Source organism: Delphinapterus leucas, chromosome 1 (genome assembly GCF_059928025.1).
Source record: "Delphinapterus leucas isolate spDelLeu-1000000601 "Yukka" chromosome 1, BTC_Dleu_Yukka2, whole genome shotgun sequence".
Taxonomy (NCBI): Eukaryota; Metazoa; Chordata; class Mammalia; order Artiodactyla; family Monodontidae; genus Delphinapterus; species Delphinapterus leucas.
In genome coordinates, this window is record NC_143129.1 from 152,249,402 (window position 1) to 152,266,207 (window position 16,806).

General features: G+C 55.9%; 1 protein-coding gene across 5 annotated transcripts; it reads right to left on the reverse strand.

Annotated features, from left to right (window-relative positions):
• Window positions 1-467: 467 nt before the first annotated feature.
• LOC111175768 (fatty-acid amide hydrolase 1) lies at window positions 468-16,748 on the reverse strand. 5 transcript variants are annotated; one of them, XM_022575612.3, is made up of 15 exons: window positions 16,428-16,748; window positions 10,858-10,971; window positions 8,412-8,546; window positions 8,082-8,215; window positions 7,796-8,002; window positions 7,504-7,544; window positions 7,151-7,275; window positions 5,375-5,500; window positions 4,742-4,839; window positions 3,491-3,590; window positions 3,174-3,214; window positions 2,411-2,450; window positions 1,820-1,928; window positions 1,127-1,272; window positions 468-653 (listed from the first exon to the last, which is right to left on the reverse strand). In XM_022575612.3, exons 1-15 carry the CDS (start codon window positions 16,620-16,622, stop codon window positions 525-527), a joined length of 1,740 nt encoding a protein of 579 aa, XP_022431320.1. In that variant the 5' UTR covers window positions 16,623-16,748; the 3' UTR covers window positions 468-524. The 5 variants fall into 5 exon arrangements, 3 of the variants coding, with proteins under 3 accessions (XP_022431320.1, XP_022431318.1, XP_022431319.1); XR_002644808.3 differs by having other exon boundaries at window positions 1,127-1,367; window positions 7,151-7,544; XR_016395474.1 differs by having other exon boundaries at window positions 1,127-1,409; window positions 7,151-7,544.
• Window positions 16,749-16,806: the final 58 nt, after the last annotated feature.

The following is a 16,806-nucleotide window of genomic DNA, read 5'->3' on the forward strand; positions in this document are numbered from 1 at the left end:
ATGTCTAACAAAGTAGGGCTTAGTCTAAGGCGGGTGGGAGGGGTGGGTGTGAAGTGCTGGGGCCGCATCGCCTATCCTGAGAAGCTTGTGTCCATCCTGTGAGTGACAGGAACCAGAGGAGGTTTTGGAGCAGGAGACTGACGTGGCTGGAGTCAGGTTCTAGAAGGTCGGGTCTCCAACCCCCAGTGCCCTAACGATGACTTCCAGAAAGGACACAGACCAGGAACCGATTCTTTTTTTTGTTTCTTTGTTTTTTTTGTGGTATAGGAACCGATTCTTGACTGTTAGCGGGCCTTCGCCCATGTCATGCCCACCGGCTGCCACGTTGGGGGTGTCAGGGAAGGGAACAGGGGAGGGAGCGAGGTCCAGACTCAGTGGGTTTGGGCTTCTTGCAGGGGCGAGGGGGAGGGACTTGGAAGCCTCTGCCCCAGGCTGAACACTTCCTCCAGGGTGGCAGCTGTGCCCTGACTACGCTGGGCGTGGCTCCAGTGGGTCTCAGGTCCTCTAGGGCCAGGCGGCGGCAGTCAGCATGGCTGCCTCTCAGGGGTCATCAGTCGCTCCACCTCCCGCATGAACCGCAGACACAGCTCTTCCTGCCACGGCAGAGCCACGCACTGCACAGCCACAGGCAGGCCCACGCTCTTCTTCACGGCCTGCAGGGGACACAGGCGTCAGGACGGGAGGTGTCGAGGCAGGACCCCACCCTGGGCCCAGGAAGCACCCCAGCTGGAGAGGAGGGCAGCACGGCAGGGCCAGCCCGCAGTCTTTAGGGGTCTTGAGTTAAGAAAGACAGACGAGAGGACATGAGGGCGATCTGGCTGTGACACCTGTCACCCCATTGATCGCCAGGGTTGACTGGGCTGATCTGGCTGGCTAGGCGGGTGTCCCCTTCCTCCCTCACCACTCCATGTGCGTCCCTCCCAAAGCTGCGTGCTCGGTCGAAGAGGACGACCTTCCCCGATAGAGGAGGTCCGTTCTTCGGTCAAGGGTATACGAGCAGCTGTGCTCCCCTGCTAGAACCTCCAAACAAGCTCTCAAGACAGACAGACAAGGATACTCGTGTTTATACTGTCTCCTCCACTAGAGGAAGGGGAGCAGGTGTGAGTCCAGGGGAAAAGGGACTTACCTTCTGCAGCGCCTTGTCCCAGATATCCCCAAAGCAGCCCTTGTAATGCTCCAACTGGGCCTCGTCCTCGGCGGTCACCGTGGTGACAGGCACTACCCCCGCAGGGAAGTCCAGGCAGTTGTAGAGCAGAGTGTAGCTGATGGCCCCTGAGACACAGCACATGTGGCTGGAGCAGGTTGGGTGACCTTCCATGACAACTGTCCTCTCTGAGCCCCAGTCTTCCACCCTGTGAAATGGCACCCTGCATCCACAGACAGGGAGAGGTTCTCTCCTAGGGCTGAGACTTGAGTGAGGGTGACAGAGCCCGGGAATCCAGATTCAGGGCGGGCTGGAGAGCGCGCTGACGAGCTTGCCCTGTGCCTCTTCCCTGCAGCTTCCCCCCGCCTGGACTGTTGCTGCTGTCTTCCTGGTTTATCTAAATCCCACCTGGGCTTCAAACACCACCTCCCAAAACCACAGACTCTGTAACATGATCTCCAGCTTGAACAGTGCTGAGGACAGGGTCCCACATGACTCCCATCTCTCCAGCCAACCAGACTGTGAGCCTCTCAAGGGTGGAGTCCTCCCCCAGGTGGGCAACCCACCCGCAGGGTTCCTCTTCTTCTACCTCCCAGCAGCCCCACCAGGCAAAGGGCTGAACTCATAGAAGAGAAGAGACAGGTGACAGGGCTGTGACGGGGCTGCAAGCCTCACCTGTGGCCTTGCCTGGGCCATTCAAGTCTAGAGCAGGGCCCAGCATGGGGGTGAGCAGCACATCCAGCTCCACTGCTCTCCACTGGGCAATCACAGAGTGACGGTACACCTGGGGAGGATACCCGTACACCAGGGGAAGCACTCAGACACAGCCCGTTACATGGACTCTCCAACGCAGGCACTGTGGCTGGGGTGACTCTAGCCCTGGACCTGCCCCAGACGTGAACTGAACCACAGTGGGATGGAGGACCTCAGGGGTATTCAGACAGGGCTGCTCTCAGGGGGCATCACCTGCTCCACAGAACCACAGACACCACTCTTCCTACCAGGGCAGGGCCATGGAGTGCTGGCTACAGGCAGCATCAGAGTGGCAAAAGAGGTATCCAGGACAGGAGCCCCAGGCTGACCCAGGCCCCTAGGACGGGTCTCCGGGCAAGTGAGGGTCTGACAGCAGTCCTCAAGCTGTCAGGGAGTGGAAGGGAGAACGATGGGCCACTCCAGGGGACCAGTGGCCGAGAGACCCCAACGCAGGTGCCCTGTCCAACTCCACCCCCCACCCGCCCTACTCTAGTCGAGAGGCTCTGGCCTCACCTCAATCTCGTGGTGCAGTTCCCAGAGTTTTCCAGCTGACCTGGACAGAGGGAATGAGGTCACTGACCATGATGATCCCAGCCATGGGGATTAACAACATCAGACCCCTACTCTCAACACCTCCCAGATCTCATTCCTCCTTGGACCCTTCTCAATTCCAGGGCACTCTGAGAGGAAAGTAAAGCAGGGCAGAAGTTCTAATCCCTAAGTTCATGTCCCACTGAGTCCCCAGGAGGGACCTAGGCCTGACTCCTTGCTACCCTCAGGACACAGGAGAGGCCAGAGCCACCCAAGGTCCTAAATGCCTGGTGGTAACAGAAGGAGCAAGTCCACAAGATGTCAGGGCCTGAGAATGGGACAACTTATTCCCAGCTTTTCCGGCATGAGCCACTGAGGGGCAGGCAAGAGAGGGCGCGATGCAGTCTGATCGCTAAGAGTAGTACCCTCATGGGTTCCCAGCACCCCCGCTCCTGCCTCCCGCCAGCTCCTTCCCGGGCCTTTCCACCCGTGCCCAGCCAGGGCAATCTTCTCCTCTCCACCCCCTCCTATCCTGTGCTCTCCCTCAGGTCCTTGCTCTCCAGGCTTTCCTGGACCTTGCTAAGACATCTTCAAGATCCTCCTCGAAAGCCACAGAAGTTGCCACCCTGCCTGCGCCCTTTCCAGCCTCAGAAGCTACTTCTCTCATCTTTTCCTGTTGGAAAGCACTTGGACCCAGGTCAGGGGAAAAGGGGGGCAAGCATCTGGGCATGGGAAACATTCTTACCGAGACTTCATGCTGTTGAGAAAGGCTGACAACCTTGGGAGCTGCAGAAGGACAGACACAGTCAGTGACTCAGCTTTGGGCCAGGTGTGGCAATAATCTTCAGGCCAAGCTGCCTGTGCTTCCTCCCTCTGTCTCTCCCCCCATGTCCCGGGTCAGCACCCCTTTCAGCATGCATGTTAGGTGAAGATCAAAGGGCATGGGGGGAGGAGAAGAGACTAGGTGAGGGCTGAGAAGAAGAGGAGGCTAAGGGGAGGGGGGAAGAGCCCCAGAGGCTCCCGCCCGGCCCAGCCCACCCCTTCTATTCCTTATGCCCTCACCAGAGGCCTTAGCATGAAAGCCAGCAGTCCTTTAAGCCAGCTGGGCAGCCTCAGAGCTGAGATCAGGTTTCCCAAGCAGGGGTCCACGAAATCACCTTTGCTGGGAGACAAAGGGTCCAGTCCAGACACATCCACCCCAGGCATCCCTCCTGGCTCACCCCCACCTACTGCATCCCCCGGTCTCTACTCAGTGGCTCTGCCTACCTCCCTCCTCACCAGACTCTGGCAGTCACGCTCTCCAGCCCCTTCATCTCAGCCTCTCCTTCCCAACATGTGGCTTGTGTCTGCAGACCCTTTGGGATGCCTGGGCTCCACCCACACCCATGGAGCTCCCCAAGGCAGGACTCCCCGTCTCCCTCCCTGGCAAACTCAGCTTAAAGCAATAAGAACTACAGGCGGCATCTCCCTGGCCAGGGCGTGATACTGAGGGCATTCCCCCCGTGGAGGCGGATATTGGCCTGGAGGCACGAGTGGCGCAGTCTTGAGTGGGCACCGTGATCCTTGTCTCTGAGGCTGTCTCTGCTCTAGATCTCAGGGAAAGGTCTCAGGCGGCTGATCCTGGAGCCTCATTCCCAGGGCCAGAGTGAGGGGTAGCCCCTTCCGCTAAAGCCTGAACCATACTTAGCTACTGCGGGAAGTCCAGTCAGTCTGGGCATGTCCCCAGGAGGCACCTTCACAGGCCTGTCCTCTGCCCGTGTCAACCTTTAAGGACTGAAAACACCCAAGTGGAACCAGCTTCTCTAAACGTGAGCTCTGCGAAGTCCCTTAAAGCGGGTCTGGTCCAACCTACTGACTTTACAGACAAGAAAACTGAGGTCCTACTCAAAAGAGAAAGACGTGGCTCAAGTGAGAAGAGCCCGGAGTCACAGAATGACGTCTACACCCCTGCCCTCCTATTTGACCCTACCCTTGTCTCTCAATCTTTCCCAAACAGATAGGCAACTCCCTGCTTACCTCCTACCTCCCAGCCAGCTCAGCTCAGGATGAGGCCATGGATGCTCAATCCAGCCTCCCCCTGTGCTGGCACCTTTCCAAAGACTCCCTGGCAAGGTAGTGCCAGGCTCAGCCTGCAGTCAGAGGGGTGGCAAGGTCCCTACCCAGAATGCTCAGACCTTCTTCACATTCAGCTGAGGCCTGTCCTCCATCTTCCCCCAGCCTGGCCTGTCCCTGGGGTTACAGCACCCAGCTGCTCTTCCTGGGTCTCCCCATGTCCTGATCCCACCACAGACCTCCAAACCCAACATCACTCACAAGTTCTGTAGGAAGCTCTTGCCACCGTCACTGAACAGCCCACCCGTCGACAGGGTCTCCAGAGCATGGGGTATGTTGCTTGGCAGGAAGGGAACCAGCTGCAGGGACTGAGGAGTGTAAGACTCCCAGACCTAGAAACCCTTGGGTCCCACCACCCCCATGCTACCCAGGCAGCCCCGAGCATGGACTGGACCAACCCTGCCTTCACGGTACCCTCACTGGAGCCGCAACGGTGGCCTTGTTGGCCCGTGATAACTCCCTGTAAGATGCACATCAGGAGAGAAGTCTGGAGCCACACATAAGCCTGTCTCAGATGAACATCCCCAAACCTGCCATCTCAGAGCCCCAGGAACCTCTGGACAGCTGTGCACCCCTGTCTGTGGTCGACGAGGCCCTCCCAATGCAGCTCGCAGCTCACACATCCCCAGCACAGGGGTGAGCTCACCATCAATCATGTACCCCAATACTTCTGATCAGCCCCTTTTTACTGGTCCCCCAGGGACCAAATTCCCATCCCCAACCACAAAACAATCAGGGTGGAAGGATGCCAGGGATGGGTGGCAGCCATGGGTACCAGGAAGGCTTCCCTGAAAGAGGGGCGATGCCAGGACTTGTGGGCTCCCACCTCCATACCGTGTGGCCAGCAGCTTCGAGTCTCTTCTTGGTCTCCAGCAGGGCCCGTGTCATGGCCGGGGTGGGCATGGTATAGTTGTCAGTCTCATAATACCCCACACGCAGGGGCTGAGAGCTTGTGTAGACCTGGGGGCAACACACAGGAGTCAGAGTCAGGTCAGGACAGGGTGGCCCCAAGCAGGGCTCCCAGAGCTCAGAGCAGCTACTCAACCCCAGACGCAGCTTTGAGGCTGCACCCTAGATCCCCCGAAAACTGCCTGCCAGTGAGGCCAGCCCCTTCTGCATATGACCCCTTCACAAAACACCTTCACAATGACTTTGCAGGTGGGCAGAGCAAGAATGAGGATTCCCACTGGTCCTACGAGGAAACTGAAGCTTCAGGTCTAGATAGGGAGATAGGCCCAGAGTGGAGCGGGGACTCAGCCAAGGCCACTTGTCAGGGCAGAGCTACAAGACTAGGTCAGGAAGCCAGGTATCCCGCGTCCTGAGCCGAGGCTCTCCACAGCCTGTTTCCAGAATGCTAGTCCTGGCTCCTGTAATAGATCGTTCCAGACCTCAGGACAGGAGCCTCACCTCCTCCCCACCTCTCAGGAAGGGGCTCTTGAACGACTGGTTTCACTTAGAACATCTCCTCTGCTGAGGAAGGGTAGCTCACCCCATCCCCAGCCCCGATCTCCTGCCTGCCCCAGCGCCTTCAGCCCTTCCAAGGCAACCTGGGCTGGGTGAGGGCAAGAGGTCTGTAGGGAGAAATGCCAGACCGCTGAGAAATGGCGCTTACACCACACAGGCAGCTTACTGTCTACATTAACATGGCTTTACTATTCCACTGCCCACATCGATCTAACTTGACTACTCCTGAAAGTGTTGTACATAAAGTACAGATAACTTTATCAGTCATTCTTAAAAGACCCGTCAATTCTTCAATAGAAGCACCAAATGACAGCTTATCCCCTAAGACTCCTTGAACCCCTCTCCTCAGAATCCTCACCTTGCTGTATCCACCAGTCCTAACCTATTACATCATGATCTGTACCCAATCCTAACCAATGCCCCACACTGAAATATCCACCTGAAACCAACTTCAACATCCTAACTTCGCACCCCTCCCCCACACTGCTAAGGCTCTGTGGAGGCAGCACTCCCCCTCACCACAGAAAGCATTAAACTCAGCCTTATCTGATCAACAGGCTGTTTTGATGATATTTTGGGGAGCCAGCATCTGACACTGCCCACAGATCCCAGCCTTCTCTGGGAGGGAGACAGCTCCGCTTTTAACTGTCCTTAACTCACTCAGCCTACACGCCAAGCATCCCTCTGGAGGCTGGCGATAGGGACATGAATACTATAGGAAAGGCTCCTAATTACTGGGGATCAAACACAGATAAGGTACAGGAGTGCTCTCTCAAGCTGTTCTTAGCCTCGAGGCCACTCCTGTTCTGCAGTGACAGCCCCCAGGCTGGGCCGGAAGGTGGGCCTTTCCTCAGCTCTGGCTCCCAGCCCACCAATTTGAAAGCCTCAAGGTTTCCAAATGCAGGCAAGGGCGCCATCTGGTGGCTGTCTGAAGAGGCGCTGCTGCTGGCCTCAGACACACACCCACCCCGCCCCCCCCCCCCCCCCACGCTCACCCCCCTCACCCCACCCCACCCCCGGCCCTGCCGGGGTGGTTTTCAGGAGACAGGGCCTCCAAGTCCTGCTGCAATGCGGGGAGTGCTCTCTGGGCTCAGGAGCACCAGTGAAACCTGAATCCACCCCATGCCCACCCCCACCCCGGCTCACCTCCTCCCTGAAGGGCAGGGGGGGAACGGAGGGGTCCAGGTGGAACATGTCCTCACACAGCAGCGCTCGCAGGCACAGCGCCAGGCTCTCCACGTCCCGGGCCATGGGGCCGACCGAGAGCTGTACTGTGGGGCAGGGAGGGGAGGAGAGAGAGATCACCCAGCCCCAAGGAGCTCTGGGGCCAGGTCCAAGCAAGGACTGGGCCGTGGCCCGTAGTGTGAACAGGGACAAGGCGCAGGAACTCAGACCTAGAGTGGCCTGGGGGCCCAACACTGCCCCAAGGAGAGGCAGGGGCAGAGGCAGATCAGGCAGACCCCCCTCCTCCAGGGCATAGAGGGAACCACAGACCTCACCTGCTACCTGTCCATAGACACAGCCCTTCAGGCCACTCTTGCTGGATAAGAAACACAAGATGTTGGCAATGGGAAATGGCCATCCTCTCCCCAACCCCACATCCATACAGCAGCTCCCAACTCTCTCACCACTTTGGAAACTAGGAACCAAGGACTGTGGTGCTGCGACACTACCTCCCAGCAAAACCCCAGTCAGGGAATCCCTGCCTGGAGCCCAGAGAGGTGGGAAGCTAGGCCAAGGTCACACAGCGAGAGACTCAGAAGCTCCCTCCCCCGACCACCTACACCATACCTGATGCGGTTCCCTGTGGGTTTGAGGCCGCAGATGCCACAGAAGGCAGAGGGAAAGCGAATGCTTCCTCCGATGTCGGTGCCTAAGCCCAGTGGGGAGCCCCCAGCCGCAATGAGGGCCCCCTCACCCCCTGAGGAGCCACCTGGGCTCTTGGAAGACTTCCATGGGTTCACGGTCTGGCCAAAGAGGGGGTTACCACAGTCATAGCTGGAGGAAGCAGAAAGGGGTCAGCCCATGTCACGCTGGCACCGGTGCCCCTGCCCCCACCCCGCACCCGAGACACAACCTGAACATGGACTGGGGGACATTGGTGTACACGAAGGGCAAGGCCCCCTGCCGCTTCAGCACCTGCACCACCACGCTGTCGCGCTCTGCTGGCGCCCCCTCGTGCAGGCTCAAGCCCAGTGTCGAGTCCTGGCCCTAGAAGGAGGGATGGGCGAGAGGGACGTGGCTGACGAGCCGGGGGCGCCTCGGCAGCACAGGGGCTGTTCCCACCACCACCCCACAGGCCGTACCCATGGTGCCCTCTCAAGGCCTTTGGACCTGGTACTTCCTCTGAGGGCCCAGGGTGACCCAGGACGCAGAGCTGGCTGGCAGGGACTGGGGCAGGGCACACCTTGTAGCTGAAGCACTCCTTGAGGCTCACTGGGACGCCGTAGAGCAGGCCCTGCCTCGGGGCCTGGCACAGCTGAGCCTCACAGTCTGCCAGGTAGGCAGTCACACAGTTAGTCCCTTTGTTCACTTCCCAGGCCTTGGGGAGAGAGAAATGGGTACAAGAACAAAGCGAGGCTGGCTTTTCTTTTTTTGTTTCAGTTGTGTTAAAATTCCCTTACCACCCAGGGAAAGGGTAACCAGAAACATGACCCAGGGGCACAGAGGATAACCTAGGCCCAGCACTCGCCTCACTAGGGACATGTGGCTCCAGCCTCGCCCTGGCCGTCTCTGGCCTTCAACTCCAAAACGGACAGAGTGAGAGTACTCCCAGGGCCGGGACACAACCAGGGCACTCAAAGGGGCAAGATACTGACCTCAGATGCCCCCCAGAGGCCGAGCTGGGAGGAGGTTGACCCTTGGCCACCCCAACCCCTGTCCTCCTCCAAGCCACACCCTCTGCCCAGTGAGGCTGGCAGATCCCCGTGTCAGGTCACACTGGGAGTCAGTGCAGGGCAAGGCTTAGACCCAGGCTACAGCCTCCCAGCAGCGCAGGGAGCCTCCCAACTCCTCTGCCCCAGGCGGGCCCAGGTGAAGCCTCCTCTCCCCCAGGAACCCTTGAAGCTGATAATCAAGTCTGGTGGACGCATGGCTGACTGATAGCAACTGACAGGAACATGGGTGTGGCCCTGTTGCCACACTCAGGTACAGGAAATCTGTCTCCTGCCCCAGGGCAGAAAGAGAAGAGGCCAATCTGTAGCCAGAATGCTCTCTGTGGATGATTAAGGGGGGCAGGAGCTTCTTCAGGGACATGGATTCATTAGAAACAACCCCGGCTGTTGAGACTGTGTGTCCTCTCAGTGCACCCGGCCCAGGGGTGTCCAGTCCTTTCTCTACAGTCCCTCTCTGCCCCGCTCTCAGCTGCAGTCACTCACACCACCCTCATACACACCCGTCAGTCCCCCTGGCACTCATGTCCACCTGCTTAGGGGTCCCACTCACTACCACATGCTCTCTTCCAAGAAATCATATCAGATACAAGTCACACTCATAGAAGTAAGTCAGAAAAAGAAAAACAAATACCATATGCTAACACATATATACAGAATCTTAAAAAAGAAAATGGTTCTGAAGAACCTAGGGGCAGGACAGGAACAAAGACGCAGTTGAGAATGGACTTGAGGACATGGGGAGGGGGAAGGGTAAGCTGGGACGAAGTGAGAGAGTGGCATGGACATATATACACTACCAAATGTAAAACAGCTAGCTAGTGGGAAGCAGCTGCATCTCACAGGGAGATCAGCTCGGTGCTTTGTGACCACCTAGAGGGGTGGGATAGGGAGGGTGGGAGGGAGACGTAAGAGGGAGGGGATATGGGGATATATGTATACATATAGCTGATTCACTTTGTTATACAGCAGAAACTAACACAAAATTGTAAAGCAATTATACTCCAATGAAGATGTTTAAAAAAAATGCTATGGCATATATAGACAAGTCACACTCACAAAGCACATTTCCTTCTTTCATTTTGTTTCAAACACACTTCTTGAGCACTTACTATATAAAAGACATAGCGTTCAGCAATAAGGTGCAAAGACAAATAAGACTGTCCACCAAAAGCCCACATTTGCCTTGGGAAAGAGAAAGACAAGGCAAGCCCTACAATGCGATGAGAAACGTGCTGTTAGAAAGTGAACACTGAAGAGGAAACCCTAACTCAGGCTGGGAAGGGAGGAGGGTCCTGGGAGGCTTCCTGGAAGACTCCAGAGACTCCTCTCTGAGCCCTGAAAGCTCTTCCGGGGGAGCCTGTTGCACTGAGCAGGGCAAGGAGGAGAAGAGCCTCGCAGGTAAAAGGAACCCCAGTGCAGGCGCTGGGTGCCAGGGAACTGCCAGCAGCTGAGCCGCTGATGCCCCAAGCTACAGAAGGCCTTGGCCAGAGAGGACGCTGAAGAGCTGAGGGGGCACCTGGCCAGGAGGCTGGCGCTTGGTCCCAGAGGGAGATGGTGGTGGAGGACCAGGGTGGCTGAAGAGGGGGAGACAAGGGGATGGACTAGAGACAGCTATAGGAAGGGACCAGACCAGACTTGGTGACTGATGGGGTGGGGGCAGAAGGGAGAGGGAAGTCTGGGCTAAAAGCCAGGTTTCTAGCTAAGACAACATGCTCAGTATCCACCCCCCCGCCCCTCCCCCCCTCCCCAAATACACACACAGAGCCATTTTCTCTCTTCTCTCTCTCTCTCTCTCTCTCTCTCACACACACACACACACACACACACACACACACACACAGTACCTCCCTGGCACTGTGATCCCACCAGGGTCCTCAGTGGGACAAAGTCCAGGCCAGGTTTTCCCCCCAGCCTTGCAGAGAAAGTGGAGGAAGGAGCAGGGTCACTCCCAGGCTTTACCTTTCCCAAGTAGGTGAAGAGCACAGCCTCCGGAGACAGCTCCCCACTGTGCAGCTTCTGTACCAGTTGAGGCAGAGGCAGGGCCAGCAGTGCCTCTGAGTCCAGGTCAGGGTTCTGGGGAGACACCTCGGGTCAGTCCCCTACTCCCCCGCAGTATCCATGTGCCTGCAGCTGACACGAGCGGCCCATGCCCCCAAATCCCCACACCTACCAAGCACGTGCTGTCACCTGCCAACCCGTGACAGATGTGCCCACCCACAGCTCTGACACCACAAATGTGGTCCAGCCTGGGCAGGCCCTTGCCACCTGTAGAAAATACAGATCTATCTCTTCAAGAAGCTTACCTGAGAGGGGTCCAGGGAGAGGCCATGCCCAGGCTGATCATTAGACCATTACTAACAGGGACCACCAATGACTACCTACTGCGTGCCAGGCACCATGCCAATGTGCTCCATGTTTGGATGAAATCTTACTACCATTCCCATTGCACAGCTAAAGAAACTGAGGCTCAGCAAGGGGAAGTGCCTTGCCTAGGACTTACAGATAAACTATAGTTCTCTGCCCATTCAGCATGGGCTGACCACTGGCTGTCCACCTGCACCTAACTACTCAACACCTTGTCAGGGGAGGGCAGAAATAAGAAAACCCCGTCCTGCGTGGTTAGGGTTGGAGCTGGAGCCACATCCAAATGAGAGGGTTTTTTTGTTCAGTCCATAGATATTCATTAGGCACCTATTCCGTAGCAGGCACCATGCTAGGCAAGGGGATACAGCAGTGAACAAAAAAGTCACATCCAGGCTTTGGGGGAGCTTACACAAGGTGCGGAGTTGGGGATGAGCAGATAATTCATAAGTAAATAAGAATTTTAGATAGCAAGAAATAAAGAAAATAAAATGGATACAGTGAGTGGGCGGCACACAGGTAGAGGGTGGTCAGGGAAGAGCTCTCTGAAGGAGAAGGGATGTTTGATCAGACACCTACTGCCAGGCCTCGAAGGCCCCCGGAGTCTCTGGAGTCAGCCCCTGCCTGCAAACATCCGCTGGCTTCCCCCTCGAGGGTATTGGGCTAATTAGTAAATAGGGCTAGGAGGACATCTGAGTTGCAGGCACCACATCTCATCTCTACCCTCCTCTGCTCCTGCCAAAGTCACCAGGGACTTCCTTGTTGCCGAATACAACAAACATTTGACTCTGTTCATTCTGCTCCAAGTCTCATGGAGGCATTCAGAGGGCTCGCTTCAGTTTCCTCTGGGCACAGACATACCCCGCTCCCCGGGGCTCCCTCCCACCTCTCCACTCCTTCTGTCATCCGCTCATTCAGTCAACACACAGGTTCTGAGCATCTACTATGTGCTGAGGACTAGCTAGGGCTGTGAATTTAGAGATAACCAAGACAGACAAGTCTCTGCTTTCAGAGCTTACCTTCAAGAAAACAAACAAGTTAATTGGGAAAATAATTTGAAAAAGAATAAAAGAAAAAAAATATTTTTTAAAGAAAGAAAATAAGTTAACAAAGAATGGACAGATCATGGCAAGTGTGAGAAAGGATAAACGGAGCCTGTGACAGAAAGAACAGAGGAATGACTCAGATGGGCTGGGTAGGTGGTGGTGACATTTCAGATGTGATCTGAAGCATGAGAAGGAGCCAGACGCGGGGAGAGACAGAGGCTCCTGGAGGTTCCTCTGGCACCTCTTCTTCCCTCTCTGATGCTGGGAGAAGTCACTCCTTCTCATGGCTTCCACTGCAGGCCCTCTGCCTATCTCACAGCCTCCAGATCATCGTCCTTCGACTGACCCAGCTGAGCTCAGACCTACTCGCTGGGCTACTCCCTTTCCTCCCTCTGTCCCTGTGTCATTCCCCTGAGCTCTGTGCCTCCCCACCCCTCTCCACTGGCTCCTCTTCCCTCAGGGAAGGACGCTGCCCTCCGTCTTCCACTCCCCCCCCCCCACCCATATCCAATCACCAAGCCCCCTAAGTAGCTCTGGCAAATGGCCACCTCTCTGTCCCCTCTACCAAGACCCTTGCCAGTGCACATCCTTTCTCTCCTGGGTCAGACAGGGGCCACCCAACCGGCTGCCCCGCCCAAGCTTTGTGGCCAGGCCAGACAGTGCAATGTCCAAGCCCACCTTGCCTCTCCCCTTAAAGTCCCCTTCACACCACAAGCTCCAGGAGATGCTTCCAGGCCGTGGTCCTGTCAGACTCCCTTGAACCCCCTCAGTGCAACATGGCCCCCTCACACCCACCACACGCCCAGAGCTGAACGCCCACCACACACACCCACCACACAGCCTTTGAAGCCTGGCCTCAATATCAGGAACATTCCACCTCTTCCCTGAATTTGTTAAATGGATTCAACACTCACTTGGGATTTTTTTTTTTTTTTAAATAATACAGGCAGCTACAGGGAAGGAAAAAAAGAAAAATGGATCCATGATCTCCCCACCAACACACGAGACAACCCCTAGTGACGTACTTTTTTAAAGGTATACAGAATGAAAAGTGAACATTTCCCCCCACCTCTAGGGCCACCCTGCCCGGACGTCCCTCTTCTGAAAAGGAAACCATAGTTAACAGTTTCTGATGAAACCTCACAGGAAAAAAAAAAATGTCTGTGAAAAACCCACAATGTGGGGCTTCCCTGGTGGCGCAGTGGTTGAGAATCCACCTGCCAATGCAGGGGACACGGGTTTGAGCCCTGGTCTGGGAAGATCCCACATGCCACAGAGCAGCGAAGCCCGTGCGCCACAACTACTGAGCCCACATGCCGCAACTACTGAAGCCCGCGCGCCTAGAGCCTGTGCTCCACAGCAAGAGAAGCCACCGCAGTGAGAAGCCCGCGCACCGCAACAAAGAGTAGGCCCCACTCGCCGCAACTAGAGAAAGCCCGCGCACAGCAAGGAAGACCCAACGCAGCCAAAAATAAATAAATTAATTTTAAAAAAATTAGTATGGAGAATGCAGGGAAGTGTACAAATAACGTCTCACCAAGCATGTGGCCATCTGTATGCCTACTTTTTCAAGCAAAAGATACTATAGCTATCATTGAATCACTGCCCCTCCTCCATCTGTTTTTCTCCTTCTGAACCACCTACTGTCCTAATTTCAGGTATCCTCGATTGTCCTCCAAGTCTTTTTTATTTTCACTCATGGGGTTTTTTTTTTTATCGCTTTTGTCCTATTTCAAGATATCTCTTCCATTTGATCATGTAGGCTACTGATACTGATCGAAACAAAAACCATACTGTTCTTTGCGTTATTCATTGAATTGTTTTGTTTTAAAATCAGCTTCAGGTTGGTCTTGGAGACGCCAGGAGATGGAACTACAGGTCAGATCCAGTTGAAGGAAGTGGCATTTGTAATCCAGTGGAATTTTGACAAAAGGGCTTGTAAGGGATGTGTGGGAAGGGCATTCAGGATAAAACTACAGGTGCGGAGGCTCAGAGGGATAAGCAGGTGTTCTGGGATGGCTCTCCCAGCCATAATATTCTGTCAATGGTGGTCTCTCTCTTCAGTCCAGAAAGGATATTGAAACTCATTCAGGGGGCAAGGTGGAAACAAATGCAACAAATGGGCATGTTACAGGTTAAGCTTCATGCGGTCAACAGAAAATACAAGAAATACGCCTCACTCTAAAGTTGCTCTAGAGTCCAGAGAAAGATGAACCATCTTGCAATGTTCAGGAGGTGCTTAGTACTCCTCCTCCTCCAGCAACGCCTCGGGACACAGGAAGTATCTGGGTCCCAACTAGCTTTCCTGCTGTCTATCAGGCAGGAGCTGTACTATAAGCTGCTGTATTCTTCCAGGGCCCTACTAACCCTGGGCCCCTTCCCAAGGCCCTGGATGAGCTCAGCTAAACTGCCCACCTCCTACCCATTCCCAAAGCTATTGTCATGAAGACAATATCTTTGTCTTCTTTGCTGATTGCTCAACACATTGAGGCTCCTAAGATAGTTCTCCCTCTCTTCTCCCAGTCACTGGAAAACCAAAAGGTGATTTCCCTGCTTTCCCATCTGCAAGAGCCAAGTTTTGGTGTTCCGAGGCCAGGCTCTGCCCCGTGGAGGCTGTTTCAACAGCTTTTGGTATTTCAGGGCCAAAGTTTCTACCCTTGAAGAGTCAGTTCTTAAAAATAATGAAAGGCTGTTGCTCCAGAAGGAAACTGTGTAGATGCTGATGCTTGGAGTTGAAGTGAGGGAAGACCCACCCTTCTACCACCCCACACCCCTACCAGCTGGTGGGTTCCTTGCAACCAGGACGGGAGTCCTGTAGGCACAAACTGTGGACAGATTCTTACAGCTGCCTCCACACAGCCCTCGGCGCTGGCAGAACTCAGCTAGCCAGCTGCACAGGACCTGGAGCCTCGGGAGCAGCCGAGGGTCTCCAGGCTGAGCCTGGCATCACTGCAAGGATCCCTGAGCGGGGCACCAAGGAGGTCAGCCAGAGAAGGAGGATCAGACAGTGATAAACCTGTGCCCAAGTAGGGAAAGTGACCAGTTTGGATGGAATACCTAAAAACTGACTGATTGTGTACTTTTCAGCCAGCTTGATGAGTGAAGGCTGGAACCAGATACATTTTTATTTCAATAAATAAACAAATATGACATTTCCTGGTCCAGGAATGGTGTGGAGTGAATCCATACCATTACATCCAGCTAAAACCTCACGGACATCAAGGCCATACCCAGGGCCTGGCATTCAAGGCCAGGGTCTCTCTTCCTAATCTTTCTCCCCTGCTCCTCTCCAGCGGAATGAGGCTGGATGGTCCCACCAGGCATCTGGGTTCTAGTTCCAGCTCCTGCCTCGTGCTGTCCCATTATCCGGAATGCCTTCCCACCTGTCAGATCCAAATCCTATCAAACACTCGGGGCAAGTCTTCCCTCCCTCAGCACATAAGACCTGAGTTCAGCATTTTGACTTGGAACTGGGTCCAGTGTGTCACACATCTGGAGGGAAAGAAAGCCTCCCCTTCTAGGCCTCTCCCTCGCCCCCATACACACACTGAGCTGATCCAGAGGAGAAAATCTTGTTGACAGATCACCCACCTAAACCTATTCATGCAAAGGGTTATAACCCATCAGACTCGACAGCCTAGGTGGCAGGGGTCCAGCTCCGCCAGTAACTCTCTGTGGACTTGGGCAAGTCCCTCCCCAGCTCCCTCTTAGCATCCCCAAGCACATATCAATGAGTTTGAACTGTAAGCTCTCCAGATGCCCTTGGCCATCACTTTATGATTCCAAAGTCCTCAACCCGAGCATCCTATTGGTTCTCACACTTGCGTTTTAGAGTCCTAATAGTGATCTTGAGATTCTTTGGCACCAGAGCAAAGCTCCTCTTTGACCCAGTGCGCGACAGCCTTCGACAGCCTGCCCAGTTCCTTTCGTTTCCCTTCCTCCCCTAGGCCCCATCTGGCTCAGAAAGAGTACGGAATGCATTACGGCGAGAGGAGTTTCGGGGAGTTACGAACCTGCGCTGCCCGCTGCCCGCCGCTCGCCCCTCCGCGCGGCCGGGCGGCTAAAAGTGCTGCCGCCACCCCAGGCCCTCCCCCTGACCCCGATTCCAACCCCGGCCATCACCTGGAGACGGAAGCGCTGCGCCGCCTTGTCCATGGTCTCCAGGGCCGCTTGCTGCCTCTGTCGTGCCCGGGCCGCCGCGCCCCGCGCCGTCCGGTGACTGGACCAGCGCAGGGCCAAGGCCGCCGCCACCAAGCAGCAAGCCAGGGTAGCCCCGGAGGAGCCGGAGAGCGCGGCCCACAGTTCCTCCAGCACCATGGTCTCCCGCCGCCGACCGCTGCCGAGGGCAACCGAAGAGGAATCAGCACGCGCGGACTCCGCCGCAAAACCCGGCCTGGATCAACCTAGGATCCAGCGCCCGCCTCCGCTGGAGGGAGGGAGGGGCGGTGCCGCAGCCGCAGACCCGCGGGGCGGGGCGCTGTTGCCTGGCAGCCGGCCAGAG

Bases quoted from the DNA above. Each gene is read 5' to 3' on its own strand.
- LOC111175768 (XM_022575610.3), bottom strand. From the start codon at position 16,622: ATGGTGCTGGAGGAACTGTGGGCCGCGCTCTCCGGCTCCTCCGGGGCT. The intron at 8,216-8,411 runs GTGTGCCCTGCC...CCCTCCTTCTAG, and splicing joins AGGAGTGCTTCAGCTACAAG to GGCCAGGACTCGACACTGGG. The intron at 8,003-8,081 runs GTTGTGTCTCGG...TGCTTCCTCCAG, and splicing joins GTCCCCCAGTCCATGTTCAG to CTATGACTGTGGTAACCCCC.